General features: G+C 39.2%; 2 protein-coding genes across 3 annotated transcripts in view; one reads left to right on the forward strand and one right to left on the reverse strand.

The window, feature by feature from the left end:
• Window positions 1–663: 663 nt before the first annotated feature.
• Window positions 664–9,689, forward strand: LOC116325891 (mucin-17-like). 2 transcript variants are annotated; one of them, XM_039601675.1, is made up of 4 exons: window positions 664–770; window positions 1,120–1,172; window positions 3,432–5,634; window positions 8,493–8,814. In XM_039601675.1, the coding sequence occupies exons 3-4, from the start codon at window positions 3,438–3,440 to the stop codon at window positions 8,666–8,668; spliced, it is 2,373 nt and encodes a 790-aa protein (XP_039457609.1). In that variant the 5' UTR covers window positions 664–770; window positions 1,120–1,172; window positions 3,432–3,437; the 3' UTR covers window positions 8,669–8,814. The 2 variants fall into 2 exon arrangements, with proteins under 2 accessions (XP_039457609.1, XP_039457575.1); XM_039601641.1 differs by having other exon boundaries at window positions 3,432–9,689.
• Window positions 2,844–16,598, reverse strand: part of LOC116317951 (lymphocyte-specific protein 1-like) — a 56,903-nt gene continuing 43,148 nt past the window's right edge. Inside the window, exons 13-15 of the mRNA XM_039601722.1 lie at window positions 14,287–14,370; window positions 14,098–14,203; window positions 2,844–3,083 (exon numbers count right to left, since the gene is read on the reverse strand). Of these exons, the coding sequence (XP_039457656.1) occupies window positions 3,058–3,083; window positions 14,098–14,203; window positions 14,287–14,370 (216 nt within the window). The 3' untranslated portion in view covers window positions 2,844–3,057. The remainder of the gene's footprint in view (window positions 3,084–14,097; window positions 14,204–14,286; window positions 14,371–16,598) is intronic.

Below are 16,598 nucleotides of genomic sequence, written 5' to 3' on the forward strand. Positions count from 1 at the left end.
TTTAAACCTAACATTCATCTAACATTAACATTAACAATCTCTTTTTGTCTGCTTCTTGTAATATTTGCAATGCAGTGAATGGGCAATTATCCCCACCCTGTCTTTTAAAACTGAGTGATAGTTAGTTATTAATTTCAGGTATCAGAACGCAGTATCCCAGCACAGTTTCACATAAGTAGGAAGTATATTTTAGTCTAGTTATGACTGAGTGACAATACTATCTCATAGTTGCTACACTGTACGGCACAATACTGCCCCTGGTGGTTAAATCTATATCTATATCTATACTTTCAAAGGTAAAAAAGATAATCATAAAGTTGTGATTAATAAATTAGTATGACAGAGTCACTAACCATATCATTATAGTGGACTACTAATTAGCCAGGTAACCATGCATGTTTTTTCTGTATTGCATGGCTGTGATGTAAACAACAATTAAATGTGGGTTACAAACCAGTGACCCCAGTCCAGCTGACGTCCATCCTGGATGACTGAGTTGCTGTAAATAAAAGTTACCACCTTTCTTCAGGTAGAGGTGGCCTTCAGCTGCCTGTAGGGGCGGCACCTCCAACATCTCAGGTGGCATGGAAACCCCCCCGTCTGCTGTTGCAACACACACTGCAGGAAACATTTTTATTTTTGGAGTAGCCACAGCCACTGTGGCTTGCTCCCCAAGGCTCAACTTCACTTCAGGACGGGACGGCCCTGTGGCACCCTGAGCTGGGATTAACAAACAGAAAGCAGTTGGTCCTGACAGCCACTCACTGAAGGTAAACCAGTCAAACTCAGTGTCTGTTTGATTGACAAGCTGGTGGTTCTTCAACATATTCCTGGCCTGTCGGCCAGGTGCTAACCTGCAAAGGGAACCTAGGATTTGATAGCAACAAGTGCACGATGTGAAATCTTAAACGCATGATGCATATCAGACATAATATCCGTGAGAAGGAGAGCTTGCAATGCAAAGTTTAAAATGAACTTTTCAGCACAGTTTTGTGCTATGACAGCAAAAATCAAAGCATGAACCAGTTTTCAATCAAAACTGTGCAACAACACATTTATTCTTGTCTAAATGAATTCTTCAATCTCTTTTCTTACACAAAAATGTTGTTTGCTTTGCAGTTTAACCAAGAAAACACAAACAACACCTATCTACCTAACACTTAACACTTCAGGTAAGTGTTTTGAATTTGAGCAGCACTCTGATAACTATTGTCATGCTCAGCCTCCATTTTGCCTAATCGAGCTCTTTAAAGATTGAGGTCATGACACAGTTTTAATGCAAGCAGCTAATCTTACACTTTCCTCTTTTGAGTTGCTGCATTGGAGACCTCCCACTTCCAACCCCAGAGCCTTAAAAGGGAGTCTTCTTGAGTGTCAGCTGGCCTTCTTGTCACTGTGACAGCAGGAGTCACTTTGACAACAGGGGTTCATGATAAACATTTGCACAAAACCTTCCAAATATCCCAGGGTGTTAAAATTTGAAGGTGGGGGAGAAGATTTCACAGAAGATTTGCTGCAATTTATGTATTTAAAAGAAATCAAGCTCATGTAAGGGCTAAACCTCGGCTGCTTCCTTTGGACCAAACTGGTGCAAGCAGGACAATAAAAATTTAAGAGAAATCATCACTTCGAAACATGAGGCTAAGCTCACATTGGGAGCAACTCTGAGAGGATTTGGCCCTGGTATTAATTTCCAGCAGACTGAGGCTAATTCAGTGAGTGCAGGACAGCAGGCAGCAGGTGCTCGGTGTCAGGATGTTTGCTCTTATTTCCCTAGGACTAAAATTAGACTGCAGACATTTTCTACAGCCACCCAAAGATACTCCAGAGTTCAGGCAGAAAGGGAACGATTCAGTTCATACTCAGCAGCACAGACTGCTTGAGTCCACAAAAAAGCAACATTATATCCAACTGAAACTAAGCCGGTTTCAAGCTGGAGTTCAACTTTGTAGAGTAATTCTCTTTCATTTACTTCTAAAAAGCTTTTGCTTCTTTTATAGTTATTGTCTGATAATCATGTTTTTTGTCTTTGACCTCTAAATTCTGTTTGGTAAGGTGTGGCTTAGACATTATAGTAGATAATCCATCAAATGCTGTATTTGTAGATCTATCCTCAGTTGTTCTATATGTGCCAAAGTTTCCTATGCTGAACCTAAAGTTGCCCCTGATGGCTCCAGTTGCCATTGTTCTGTGGATGACTGTGTGAATGAGTAACACATTGTAAAACACTGTACAACCACAGTAGGTGAGGACACGTTACCATTTGTGCCATCAATGGTTGATCATTTTCAGCCGAGTTTACTCCCTCTCACTTTTTAAAACTTTGGTCATGGACTTAAAGCTACCACCCCTCACCTCGACATGAACCTGGTCACCCTCCTGGATGTGTCAGTGAGCTTCCTTCTGTTTACTTTTATTTGGTACAGAGGCCATTTTTAAATCCTGCAGTCTTCTTGAGAGACTATTTTCATTAGCAGTTTGTCATCCTTTCAAAGCAGCCTTGCCATAAGGAAGGACTTTACATGCCTTTCTATTTCAAATAGTGATGCTTCTTGTAACTGTGCAGCATCTTCAGGACCCAATTAAAAGTTATGAAACCTGCTTATGAGCCTGTTGTCATATGAGCTCATAGTTTCCTAAACCTAGCTGAAAACTTGGCCTGGAGCCCATCCGCGCAGGTTAAATCAGTACAGCTGGCATGCAGATGAATTCTGGGAACATAGCAAAAGATTTTAAGTGCACCTAAGCAGCAAATCAATGAATGCGAAAGAAGAACATTTTAAACAGATAAAGTACCATAATCAATCATCAGCACTCAGTTTAATTGAATTTATTTACCTGTAGTCAAAGATGTATTAAGTTCCATCAGATATCAATCACAGAAAAATATAGTATAAACAGAGATAAGACCTACTTTTTGCTTCACTACATTTTGCAATATTTCAACAAAGTGCCACAGGAAACAGAAAATTTAAGCACTTTCCCCAACCTAAAGGCAGAAATACAGAGAATTGTCAAGTGATAGCGGCATTGTACTTTCATAATCCAACATGCGTTTTACAAATCTTCATAGAAGTGGCCAGCTGTGAAGGAAAAAAACAAACAAACATATTATTAGCATTTACACTTGTAGAATGAATTACCTTTATCGAACACCTATTATCTCTAATTAATGAAGATAGGTTGCTCATAATATTTTGGCACTTCATGTGTACATTTTGTGTCAACTTTGTTTCATCATCAGTGTGTTTAGCATCATCACAAAAGTATTTGTTTAATCTTTTTATAGAGTTAATTTCTTTTTTGAGGAAATGTTGGCTTTGTCTAATTACAAATATTGACTAAGCCAATTAGTCTTAGTCAGAACTCTTCTTTTGTGTTATTTAGACTAATCCATCATCTCTGACTGACGTGTGTCACCTGTTTTGCAGTGTGAAATGCTGATGGAAGTCAACTACAGCAACGGGCTGGAGTCTGACCTTTCCCAGCCGTATCCTCCGCCCTTATTGCCAAAGCCGGGAAAAGACAACGCAAGACTTCAGAAACTCAAGAAGAAGAGAGCCAAGAAAAAAGGCAGCCTCACACAGACGCCTATCCCCTTTCGCTCCTGTTTGTCGCCTGTCAACGAAGCAAGCACAGACCTCGAACACAGCGATCAGTCTAGCCCACCAAAGACACCAGATTCAGTCTACATTGCTGATTCACCTGTTTCTGGTTTTCCCTTTGGTTCCCTTTACAGTCCCTCTCCATCTGCATTCCCTCATTCTCAGAGTATCCCGTATGGCCAAACTGGTGGCTTCCCTCCTCAGCCCCTTGCAGCTCAGATCAGGACAGTAGATGAGCAGGTGGCTCCGCTGTATGAGTGCTCCTCTTTCTTATTTGATGATGCTACTCCTCTTACAATGCCACCTTTCAGTTCACCAGCCCTCTTGCCACCCGATAAGCTTAAAACGTCACCTCTTTCTTCTACTGTCAATGTAAACATGACACAAAATTCCCATGGGTCAGCCACAACAGTCCCTCCAGTCACTATGCCGCAGTCCAGCCCTAAAATATCAACTCACAGCTTGACCCTCTTCCCAGCTGCCTCCCATTATGGCCCAGACCTGGCACCTCCTCAAGCTGCAGAACAACCTTCTGTTCCAGTGCTGAGATCAATTTACAACAGTCACACACAACCTTTTATTTCGAGCCAGAGGGAGAACGATACCGGTTCAAAGGACAACCCTCAGAGCCAGATATTGTCTTGGACCGCCAGACCTACCAGTAATGGCCACTTTGTTCCAAGCCACATGTCTCCTGAAGTAACTGCCTCAAAAATATCACTTGTTGAAGCAGTGAAAGAGCCAAAGCCTGAAGTCACACAAACTAGGGTTTATACATCAAAGGCAACATTTTATGAAATTTCTAAACCTTCCTCCATCCAAGACCTCACAGCAATAAATTCAGCTTACCATGGTGCACAATTATCTGCCACATTCAAGGAGAAAACAGCTGTGTCACTGGTGAAAACAGAGAAGAACACATCAATATCTAGGACACAGCACGGAAGACCTAAGACTCCCTCTTGCATGCCAAATCGAGTATCCACACCCATTTTTGAAATATCAAAACCTAACCCGCTTTTATTTGCCGCAAGTCCTGCTTCCAGCTGTTCCCAAGATATGCAAGTACCTGCTCTCCCCAAGGAGGCTCCAAGACACAATTCAGTGATTCACACTAGTGCTATAAGTAAACCCCCAGCTGCCACAGAAGAGCGAAGGCAGACTCATAAAAATAACATGTCTGCTTTCAAGCAAGCCAGCAATTACAAAGAGGTAGACATTCATACCCAGAGGTCTTCTATAAATTTTAGTGTTGGCAGTTCAGAGCTGTGCCACAGAGAGAAAATGACTGTACCTAACATCCCCATGGTCAAACCAACACCAACAGAACTTGTCACTCCAAAACAAAATGCAGAACACTTTTCTGGAAATGAAGCTTTGTCTTTGCCCAAGATTCCATCATTTCTTTATGTACCAAAGACTCCTAACCCTACACCAGTGACGTCAGTCCAAATACCACCATGTTCCAGCCCAGTGTGCACCACCTATCGCCCTCCTGTCATCGAGGCACGCAAGTCTTTGACATCACTGCTGGAGAGTCAAATGTCGTTAGCAAATTCAAAGCCCAAATCACGATCTACATATTATGGGCTGACTCCAGCTGAATATGCTGCCTATGGTGGAATTAGGACTATCACATCACATCACAGCCCTGTATCCCCCAGGAATAATGAAAGCTCTGTCGATAAACCACACTCAGATGTATGCATAGATGGCTCAGATATCTCAAAGCCAGAAAAACAGCTCAATGGACATGAGATTCTGACCTCTTCAGTTCACAGTTTACAACCTGTGTCATCATCAAACAATTCAGCTGAACAGGTTGTATCATGTAGGAAAGATGTCTTTGAGGAAAATTGGTCTGACGCTCACTGTATTGGAATGCAATCACTTAAAACATCTAACGTGGACACAGTAAAACCTGAGATTCTCCTTGGCTTGGCACAGAAAACAATACGACAATCCCCAAGTGATGTATCCACACCAAAAGCCTCATACTCTGAGGCTCCAATACCAATGCCTAAAGCAGGTGAGGTACTCACACAAAGTGTTGCACAGTTTTCTGTAGAGGCAGCACTAAAATGCCTCACTGATAACAATGGTTTGTCGAGTTCTTCCTCAGCCTTAACTAAAACAGATCTAAATGCAGAAACACACCCTGAAGCAAAAGTGATACATTTTATAGAAAATGGTTACAAGCCCAATAAAACACCTTCAGTTTCACAGACTAATAAAAGAGACCAGTCAGGAAAAACAGAGCTATCTCCAGTCCAAACTTATGAAACTGCTGGTGGAGTCAGTTTGCCATCAGTCCATGATTTCAATGCCCAAATCAATGCCAAGCCCGTGAAAAACCTGGCCGACTGTGAAAACCCATTAGTTCAATCTCCTCCCACACAGACAGAGTCCAAATTCTCAGAGAGCGACATTATTAATGACGAGTTCAACTCAGGAATACAGCAGTCCAACAAAATGTTGATTAAAATACCTGCCGAAGCCACACTACACAAACAAAGAGAAGATGTCAAAAAGCAAACTAAAGTGCCCACTAAGACAAACATTGGGAACATTATGCCTTTAATGGCTGAATGCGTCCCTGATATATCAATCAATGAGCCCACTTTTGTAAATATGTACCCTAAGGAGACAGTTATCACAGCCCCAAGATCTGCGGTATCCTATGGACCTGTCACAGTATCTGTATGTTCTGCTGAGTATAGTATCTACACACAACCTTTAGCTGAGCAAAGTTCCAAATTTATACAACCACCCAAAGCAGAAATGCAGGTTTATACACATAATCAACCAGCTGAAAAGAGCTGTTTGCCCATGTTAAGTGCATCAAATATGTCTGTAAATACAGAACCAAACCCTCCTGCCCTACATGCCACCACAATTCAGTCACCCAAGATTTCAAACAAAAACCTCCCTTTAAAAATGGACTCATTCAATGTGCCAGCAAAAGAGCCTCAAAAACTAACAAATATCAGCAAAAATATAAACACACAGACTATAGGATCCAGTAATCAAAGTAATGTTGTTCAAGGGATACGTTTTTACACAAACTCTAGCAGAGTAATTGCTCAACAAGCAACTGAAATCGTTCTTAATACTAAAGATGGAGTAATATCAAACCAAGCAAATACAGAACCCAAACTGGCAAATTATTTTAATACTGATGCTAACAGAGACAAAAACTCAGCAGTTGACAAAGTACATCCACAGACCATCACTGAGAGAGTAGGTTTATTAACTGATAATATGGCAATAGAATGTCTTTCCACAACAATTTCCCAAACAGAAAACATTCAAGCAAATTGGGAGTTTGAAACAAAACAAGCTGCTCCTAGTCTTTCAAAAGGGACCACTACAGTTAGCATACCCTTAAATGAAAACAAACTAGCCAGCAAACCAAATGCAAACTCTTTCACAGATGCAGTTCCACCAAGATTACTAAGAAATCTGGAGGCAATTCAACAGGAAAAGACACAGTCAAACAATTTCCAGAACAGCAATACTCAGTTTATTCCTCCTGCTGAAACCAAAGTCCCCAACAGGCTTAACATGGAAACTGCCCTGCCAATAATGGCAGATGCAGCATTGAGTGGTAATCCAATATTTAATGCTTTACAGGCTGGTAAGCAAACGTTGCCTCCTAGCCGTACGATGAGGCGTATGACACCAAAGAGCCCTCAGATGAAAAATGACAGATCTGAGAGTCTATCTTCAATAAAGCCAGCCATGAATACAACTTCTCTTTGTGGCTCTGTTGATGGTAAACAGTTTGGCAAATCACCTGACACACCTGAACATCAAATTGCTACTAGAAACCATGTGAATAAACAAGTCTCTTCCAGCGAGCCAGTTACAAGCAATAAATCTTCATCAACTCCACCTAGAAAACTGAAAAACTCTGAAATATCTATGGATACAACAACTTCCCTTTGTACTGTTCATACTGCACCATATTGCGCATCTATGGAACAGCAAACTACACAACTGGCAAGATCTAGTCAAATGATTGGAAATAATGCTCAGACTGTGAATTCAGTGGACTCTCAGACTCTACTGAAACAATTTAGTTCTGACACTGAAACAAACAAATCAATAGAAACTAACATGTGTGTTGTAAATTCTCCAACAATCTCTTATGGCTCTTCAAATAAACAGCCTGCTACAAATTTTCAATGGTTCAATGAAGCCACCAGTGATTTAAAAGTCCCACATAGCCCCAATACAGTAACTAAACCTTCCCCTATACCAGATAGAAGAGTGTGTAATATACCGAAACAATCATGTACTCCTACCACACCCCTGTCCCCTCAAAGCTCTGTGACTTTAAACCATGTGACAGAAATAAACCCCACTACTACCATAATGAAAGATCAGATAAACCCTCCAATTACAGCTTTTCAAAATAACAGACCTACTAGAACCACTGAGCCATTTGCTATCTTAGAGAATACCTCAAAATCAGAAATAAAACCCCTTAGAACTAATGATACTTCAGTCACTGAGGTAAAAATAAACTCCCCAATGCAACACAATAAAATTTCAGCTCAAGATGTACAACTCCCCCAACTAAGCACTGACGCTAGTGTTCTCACACATCACAGCTATTCTTCGCTGCTTAGTGGACCTAGAGCAGAAGCAAAACCTCCCATTAAGCAGGTACACCCAAGACCGTCCTCAGGTGTACAAATAGAATCCTCAAAGTCTCCCCAGTATGGTTCTCAGGTTAGCTCACCAACCATTCGTGTTCAGTCTATGACAGAGCAACTCGTAGAGAGCATTTCCCCCACAAATCCAGCAACAGATACTGTCATGAAACCACCCATGATTAAAGCCGATGTGATTGATTCTGCCACTCCTGCCTCTCTGCCTCAGGCCTCAATCTCAGTAAAAGCTCCATCCCCAAACAGAGGAACGTCACCGCTATCTCAGCAAAAAACTGGACTCAAAGGCAAGGGTGTACTCAAGTCCAAACCAGCTGCACCAACAGGAACCCCGATAGTCGAAGCCTCCACAAAGTCAGTGACATCAACTGCATCTTCAATTGCTGACAAGAAGCTTGTTGCAGCAGAAATATCTCCTTCATCCAGTGAGCAGAAAGCAGCCCAGAAGCCAAAAGGCCTTAAGAGTAAGCTTAGTGGTTGGACACGACTGAAGAAGCACATGGTCGTTGAGCCAGAGGAACCCCAGTTTCCAGAGCCAGAGGCTAAACCTCAGGTTAATTCCAGTGGCAGCAATAAGAAAATAGAACAAATTGATAACAAGTTGACAGCACACCAACATGATCAGGAGGTAGCTACAAACAAAGAAGGTCCTAAAGCACTGAAGATGTGGGATGCACTCCTCTTTCAGATGTTCTCTACCAAAGAGCGAATTATGCACCAGATCAATGCCAACAAGACTGATTCAGACAAGAAAAAGTCTGCTAAAGATAATCAGGCAGAGGTTCCTTCATTTGTCAATCGTCTCCCAATTTTACTGTACAGCCCTCGATTTGATGCCAGGAAACTGAAAGAAGCAGTGGAGAAGCCGCTCACAAAAATAGCAGCAGTGTTTGAAAGGGGGCTGATAAAACGGAAATCTCAGGAGGAAGAACACAAGGACTTCAACAGAACAGCCAAAGGATTTGGTTCAACAAAAGCTGCAGATATGTAATGATGGAAATGATAATGATTTGAAAATGATATATCAAATCACTAATTCATAACTCAATAGACAGAACACTGAAAGTAATTTGAAAAAAAAGAAGAAAAACATTGGCTGACTATTCTTGGAAAGGTGGTGAAGGCTGCAAAATGACAACAACGCTGCAACAAGTGTTTGACCCAAGGCTGGGACTTTGTCATTGCCGTGGTGTAGTTTAAAGTATAAAGGAAAAGAAAGTAATGAAAAATTAAAGAAAATTAAAAAAAAAAAAGAAAAAAAAAGAAAGAAATCACTGCTACACAATAGATGTTTTCAAGTACTCTTAGTGGTGAAGTAGTGCAGGTTTACTTGACCAAAAAAGTACACTTGACAAAAAAAAGATAAAGCAAAAAGGAGGAAAAATATTAAAGAAACACATTATAAAGTCTAAATCTTCTTGCTTAAATTTTTCATTTTTCATTTGATCGTGGGCTAGTTGGGAGTTTTAAATGCTTTTACTGTAGACTGTAGATTTGATTGTTTTATTTGTAATGCTTGACCTTTTTCTATTTTTCTAAACAATTTAAAGCTTCTAGTATTCATCGCTGGCAGGCAGTTTGTCTGTTTAATAAAAAGGGCTTTGACATTCCTGCAACAACAGGGCAGATGGATTTTGAAAGAAGGCACACTTCCTGAGACAAATGAAGATTCAACATGTAGTCAGAATAAATGTAGGTTTCTGTAAGTCAGATATTGATGAGAAAAAAGTGTTGGTTTTCAAGCAAGGCAGGAAACAACAGTCAATGTATAGGTTGGCATACTGCAGAGGTAGGCATTAATGAAAACATATTGTTTTAACTACAAGAGCAATGTTTATGGTTTTAGCCATGCTAGCAACTTTAGGAACTGGATAGACCATTCTTCCAATGGTACGGTGGTCTGTTGGGTGTTCTAGACATAATATCTTCAGCTTCTATATAATCAAGCAATACATTTTGTACTGATATCAATGCCCCTGTTAGTACACAACCAAATTACTGTTGTTTTTATCTGCTACAAATAGTCATGGTCAAGTCTGGGCCTTCAATAGGTCCAAACTTTAGTTTGTCCAGTTCTCAGATACCAAAGTACCTTAAATAATGGCTTATTATAATGACTTATTAATTAACAATAGCATACTAGCATGCTAACACACTAGACTAAAATGATTAAGGTTGTTAAGTGTTATGCCTGGTAAACTTGTGCTAGCATTGTCACAATGTTATCAAAGCTTAAACACTGTTGTGCCTCAGTGCAGACTGAGAGAGCTGCTAGCATGGCTCAAAACTTGTTTCTTTTTAATAGCTTAATCATATATTGCTCAGGTTGGGGGCATCCCAGAATCAAATCCCTTTTCCATCACTCTTCATTCATAATGTTAAAGATTAGCTCCTCTGTCAGCAAAATCAATTCAATTCAAGTCAGTTTTATTTGTACAGTGTGAAATCACAACAACAGTTGCCTCAAAGTGCTTTCTATTGTAAGGTAAAAAACCTACAATAATACAACAATACAAATTTATACCTATGAAAGCAGATGTTTTCCTGTATGAGCATGCTGGAGAATGATAGTTTCCACCAAACAATGACGATATGATAAACTATCTTCATCCAGTGTAATAGTTAAAAGGTGAGGATTAGTTTCCTGCATTGTTACGAATTGTTAAGGGCTTCTGACTGTATTGCAAGAAGGATATATATATATATATACATATATATATACAGGGAGTGCAGAATTATTAGGCAAGTTGTATTTTTGAGGAATAATTTTATTATTGAACAACAACCATGTTCTCAATGAACCCAAAAACTCATTAATATCAAAGCTGAATGTTTTTGGAAGTAGTTTTTAGTTTGTTTTTTTAGTTTTAGCTATTTTAGGGGATATCTGTATGTGCAGGTGACTATTACTGTGCATAATTATTAGGCAACTTAACAAAAACAAATATATACCCATTTCAATTATTTATTTTACCAGTGAAACCAATATAACATCTCCACATTCACAAATATACATTTCTGACATTCAAAAACAAAACAAAAACAAATCAGCGACCAATATAGCCACCTTTCTTTGCAAGGACACTCAAAAGCCTGCCATCCATGGATTCTGTCAGTGTTTTGATCTGTTCACCATCAACATTGCGTGCAGCAGCAACCACAGCCTCCCAGACACTGTTCAGAGAGGTGTACTGTTTTCCTCCTTGTAAATCTCACATTTGATGATGGACCACAGGTTCTCAATGGGGTTCAGATCAGGTGAACAAGGAGGCCATGTCATTAGTTTTTCTTCTTTTATACCCTTTCTTGCCAGCCACGCTGTGGAGTACTTGGACGCGTGTGATGGAGCATTGTCCTGCATGAAAATCATGTTTTTCTTGAAGGATGCAGACTTCTTCCTGTACCACTGCTTGAAGACTGTCTTCCAGAAACTGGCAGTAGGACTGGGAGTTGAGCTTGACTCCATCCTCAACCCGAAAAGGCCCCACAAGCTCATCTTTGATGATACCAGCCCAAACCAGTACTCCACCTCCACCTTGCTGGCGTCTGAGTCGGACTGGAGCTCTCTGCCCTTTACCAATCCAGCCACGGACCCATCCATCTGGCCCATCAAGACTCACTCTCATTTCATCAGTCCATAAAACCTTAGAAAAATCAGTCTTGAGATATTTCTTGGCCCAGTCTTGACGTTTCAGCTTGTGTGTCTTGTTCAGTGGTGGTTGTCTTTCAGCCTTTCTTACCTTGGCCATGTCTCTGAGTATTGCACACCTTGTGCTTTTGGGCACTCCAGTGATGTTGCAGCTCTAAAATATGGCCAAACTGGTGGCAAGTGGCATCTTGGCAGCTGCACGCTTGACTTTTCTCAGTTCATGGGCAGTTATTTTGCGCCTTGGTTTTTCCACACGCTTCTTGCGACCCTGTTGACTATTTTGAATGAAACGCTTGATTGTTCGATGATCACGCTTCAGAAGGTTTGCAATTTTAAGACTGCTGCATCCCTCTGCAAGATATCTCACTATTTTTGACTTTTCTGAGCCTGTCAAGTCCTTCTTTTGACCCATTTTGCCAAAGGAAAGGAAGTTGCCTAATAATTATGCACACCTGATATAGGGTGTTGATGTCATTAGACCACACCCTTCTCATTACAGAGATGCACATCACCTAATATGCTTAATTGGTAGTGGGCTTTCGAGCCTATACAGCTTGGAGTAAGACAACATGCATGAAGAGGATGATGTGGACAAAATATTCATTTGCCTAATAATTCTGCATTCCTGTATATGTATATATATATATATATATATATATATATATATATATATATATATATATATATATATATATATATATATAACCACTGGTAAATGATGATGACAGTAAATATGGCTGATGAAGACAAACTGAAGGAAAATAAGTGAAGAGTAGATTTGTGACATTTCACGTGTCTGTCTATAGGATTGTGCTGATGGGATGCTGTTTTGTTTAAATCTTTCTGTTACATTACTGGGATTCAAAATCTGTTTAATTTGGGGTTTTGTTTTTTTCTGAGATCACCATTGTGATGTGGAATTTCTTCATTGAAGGGGACTTAAACCACATAATCTAAAAACAGCCCCATTTATTGGGGTGATGCTTAATATATGTGTGATTTTTAAAAATACATAACGTGTTGTGAAACTGCTGGAATTTTCCTTTTTTTTCCTTCTCAGAGGAAATACTGTAAAAGTTCCAAGTGGCGGCACATCAGAGTGGATAGCTCATTAGAAGTGTTCCACTGTTATACTTGGGTTATTTTCAGCCCCTCCAAATTTAAAAACCAAAATGAATAATGTGTTAGCTTGAGTCTCAATATTTGACTTCCCTGTTTGGTTATATATAAATGTATGAGAAAGATCTTTTTTTCCCCCGATGACAGTTTCCTGATGATGACAGTTTTGATGAAAAAAAAAAATGCAAACAGGTAAAAATAGAGAAAATGTGACAGACTAATATAACACATTAGTTCACATTTGATGGTCAAGTGATTATTTCTGACAGTGGGCTAAATAAAAGTTCCAGTGTGCATTTAAGCAAAAGCAACAAATCTTTTATTTGTTACTCAGACAATTTGGTTTAAGTAATTTAATTTCCAAACTTGAGTGTAAATATTGTTCAAGACTGAACCAAATGTAATTGTAACTTACATTTAAGATTCATACAGTAAAACCTTTAGCCAGTATTTTACATTTTAAAGTAAAAGTAAGGCTTTGGTATGTGGAAAAGCCATGGTTAGACTAACTGTAAAAGTACTTCCTTCCATTGCTCAAAAATTAAGCTAGATTCTTTTCCATCAATATTCCACACATAGATTAATTGTCTCATTTGAGCCCCACCCACAATGTTATGACTCTATCCCCACAGTCACAACTGCACAAACTGGTTGCAAATAACATCACCGCTCCTGTAGCGACACACACGCTGATATTATATTAACTTAACTTTAGGGGAGCTTTCCTCCACATTTATATAAAACTGGATAAAAGAGCTTATGTGATGAAACAGTCCTTAATATATTGCTCCCTCTAGAAAAAGAAAAAGAATATTTGATCACTTTTTCCTTGATAGCTATCTCTCGATTATTGTGTTTTATTGAGCTCTTCATCATTTTCTATTTTGTATTTTATTGATTTTATTGAGCTCATTTTCTTTCTCCTTTTCTTTCTTGTTTTATTTTTATTTATCCTTTTTTTAACCTTTCCAAGCAAGTTTCCAACATTTTCCATTACAATAGTGCATCTTATCTAATGTTAGAATTACTCGTTAAAAGATTCTCTCACCTGACTGGCAGTTTATGTCCTCACTGCATCTGCTGTCAACAGAAACCTTCTCATACTTGCCGTGACCTGTCACCACAAATTTATATCTTTTGCCAGTGGAGCTCTCCTGCAATTCAGTCAATAAAGCAATACTGGTCAAGACAAATGTTTAAAAGTTTGTGTTCCGCCATTCTCCGTGTGAGCGTGTACCTTTCCTTCTTTCCCAGACGATAACGTGTCTCCAAGGCTCTCCCATAAATTTTTCTTGTTTAAAACACCACCAGGCTTGATTTCCTGAAAACAGGAACAGTAAACAAACCACACTTTGTTATCTCTGTCTGAACGAGCAACATGTGAAAGCTGCTGATGTTGCCATGAGGGGGCAGACTTTCACTGACTAGCCTGTAAACCTGAGGCTGATTTACACAGATAGAAAAGAAACTGGGAAGCGAAAACTTGAAGGAGAAAAGAACAGAGAATGATGTGGACTGAAAGACTTTAAAGAATAAGAAATAGTAAGAGATTTAGAGAATAGAGGAAAAAGCTGAAACTGTATGAAACTGACAATAATAATAGTAAATGATAGGAACAGAATCATAGCTAATTTTAGAGAATTTTGTGAATCTGACAATAAATAACTAAGAACAACAACAACAAAAAAAAAAATACATTTTAAGGTCACAGGGCGACGAAACATTTTAAAAATGGTCTTTTAAAATTATGTTGGCATGAAAGACTGCCATGAGGGAATAGCTGAACGCTCTTGATGTCAAGTACTCTGAGTGCGGGAAACAACAATGTGCATATGCAAAGCCAGGGGCGATTTTAGCCCATTTTGGGGGGTGCTGAAGCACCCCCAAAATGAATCAAAGCACCCCCAAAGATTTCTTACTTTTTTTTGACAATATTTGCTGTTTGTGTGACACACTACTAAAAATATAAAAAGCATACAGTACTTGGTTGAGACGGAACATTTTAACAACAAAAGTATAGATAACCCCTCCCCCCTCCCAAAATGGTTTGTTCCAGCTCCCCCCCACTCTGGCTCTAGGGTCGTTGCTGCCAGAGCGATGGTAGCTGAGACGCAGCGGAGCGGAGGTGGAGTGCCTGGATTAAAACAGGACATATTAGCAGCATTTAACCTTCAGTTACTCTTTATGTAGTTAGATAGGAGTCATGTTTCTTTTTAGCTGAAAAACATTACACCCAGGTAACCTGCAGTGTTGAAAACGTGTTTTCCAATGATGTTTGCTACCCTACAATCCGTCCTACTCTGTAGTAAATTCAGCGACATTTGACCGTCCTGTTGCTCCCACTGAAATGTATACAGCCTATTTAAAATCTAAAACTTAAAATTGTCCGTAGCCTGCTGTTGTTACCACTGTCCTGTTTGAAATGGATACTAACTAGCTAACTGACTGAATGCCCATTAACCTTATAACTCCTGTTGTGTGTGTGTGTGTGTGTGTGTGTGTGTGTGTGTGTGTTTGTGTAGAGAGAGACAGTCCGGTTCATAATGGATATAAGGAAGTTTTTTCAAAAACAGGAGCCACATTCAGGTAAAAGTGTAAAATCAAATGATCCGTCTATAAAGGATAATGTTGGATCAGTGTTTCAATATTTTATATCTTTTATTAGATGTTCATGTGGTTTGGTTATTTGCCTTTTGGTTGAAAGTACACTGAGACAGGACTTTTCGTTAGTGATCTTAATAATTTCTTTTTCATATTAATGTAATTTTTTCATCTAATTGAATACAATCTATTAGTGTATGATTGTCAGTCCAAAGAGGGAGAGAGGAAAGAGGGGAACGTGAGGAGAAAGTACAAGGTCAGGAAGAACCAGGTAAGAAAACAGACAGGGAACAGTGACAGGCAAAACAGAAACTATTAAACTGACGAAGAGAAAAAAACCTGATTTTAATCATACAATCAGGAAGTTGTGCTCTCCCTATATTAAAGCTGCTATACAGAATCTGCAAAACAAACTGGGTTGAAACATTTTTGACCCTCTTTAACAACATTCCAACATAACATTATCATTGATTGAGGAGATTAAAATTAATGATATATTTTTATGTGGTTCAGCCACAACTCCACTAAAACCTCAGCCAGTAATAGGTAGGCTAACTTTTGGACCGTCCAGTTGTCTGTATGACTGCCGCATACAGACTTATAGCGCAGAGAGAAACACTTATCAGTGTTTCTCAAACTTTTACAGTGTGCACCACCTGAGAAAAATGTCAAGCTCTCCCAAGTACCACTATGAAAGCATGAAACTCATAAATCTTACAACACAAAATTAGTATTATTAAATTAGTTAAATTAGTATCTGCAGTAAAGATTTTTTCATACATTGTATGCATTCTACCACAGGCAAAGTTGCCTCCATTTTTATAGTTTTTTATTAATATTTTGTAATAATTTATTCTGTTTTGGGAGTGTTTTTTATGTATCTGTATTATATTATACATACACATTAAAAGTGAATCTCTGTCCAAAACATGCACTCAGTTTACTTCT

The sequence above is a fragment of the Oreochromis aureus genome, linkage group 1 (assembly GCF_013358895.1).
Source record: "Oreochromis aureus strain Israel breed Guangdong linkage group 1, ZZ_aureus, whole genome shotgun sequence".
Lineage (NCBI taxonomy): Eukaryota > Metazoa > Chordata > Actinopteri > Cichliformes > Cichlidae > Oreochromis > Oreochromis aureus.

Bases quoted from the DNA above. Each gene is read 5' to 3' on its own strand.
- LOC116325891 (XM_039601641.1), top strand. From the start codon at position 3,438: ATGCTGATGGAAGTCAACTACAGCAACGGGCTGGAGTCTGACCTTTCC.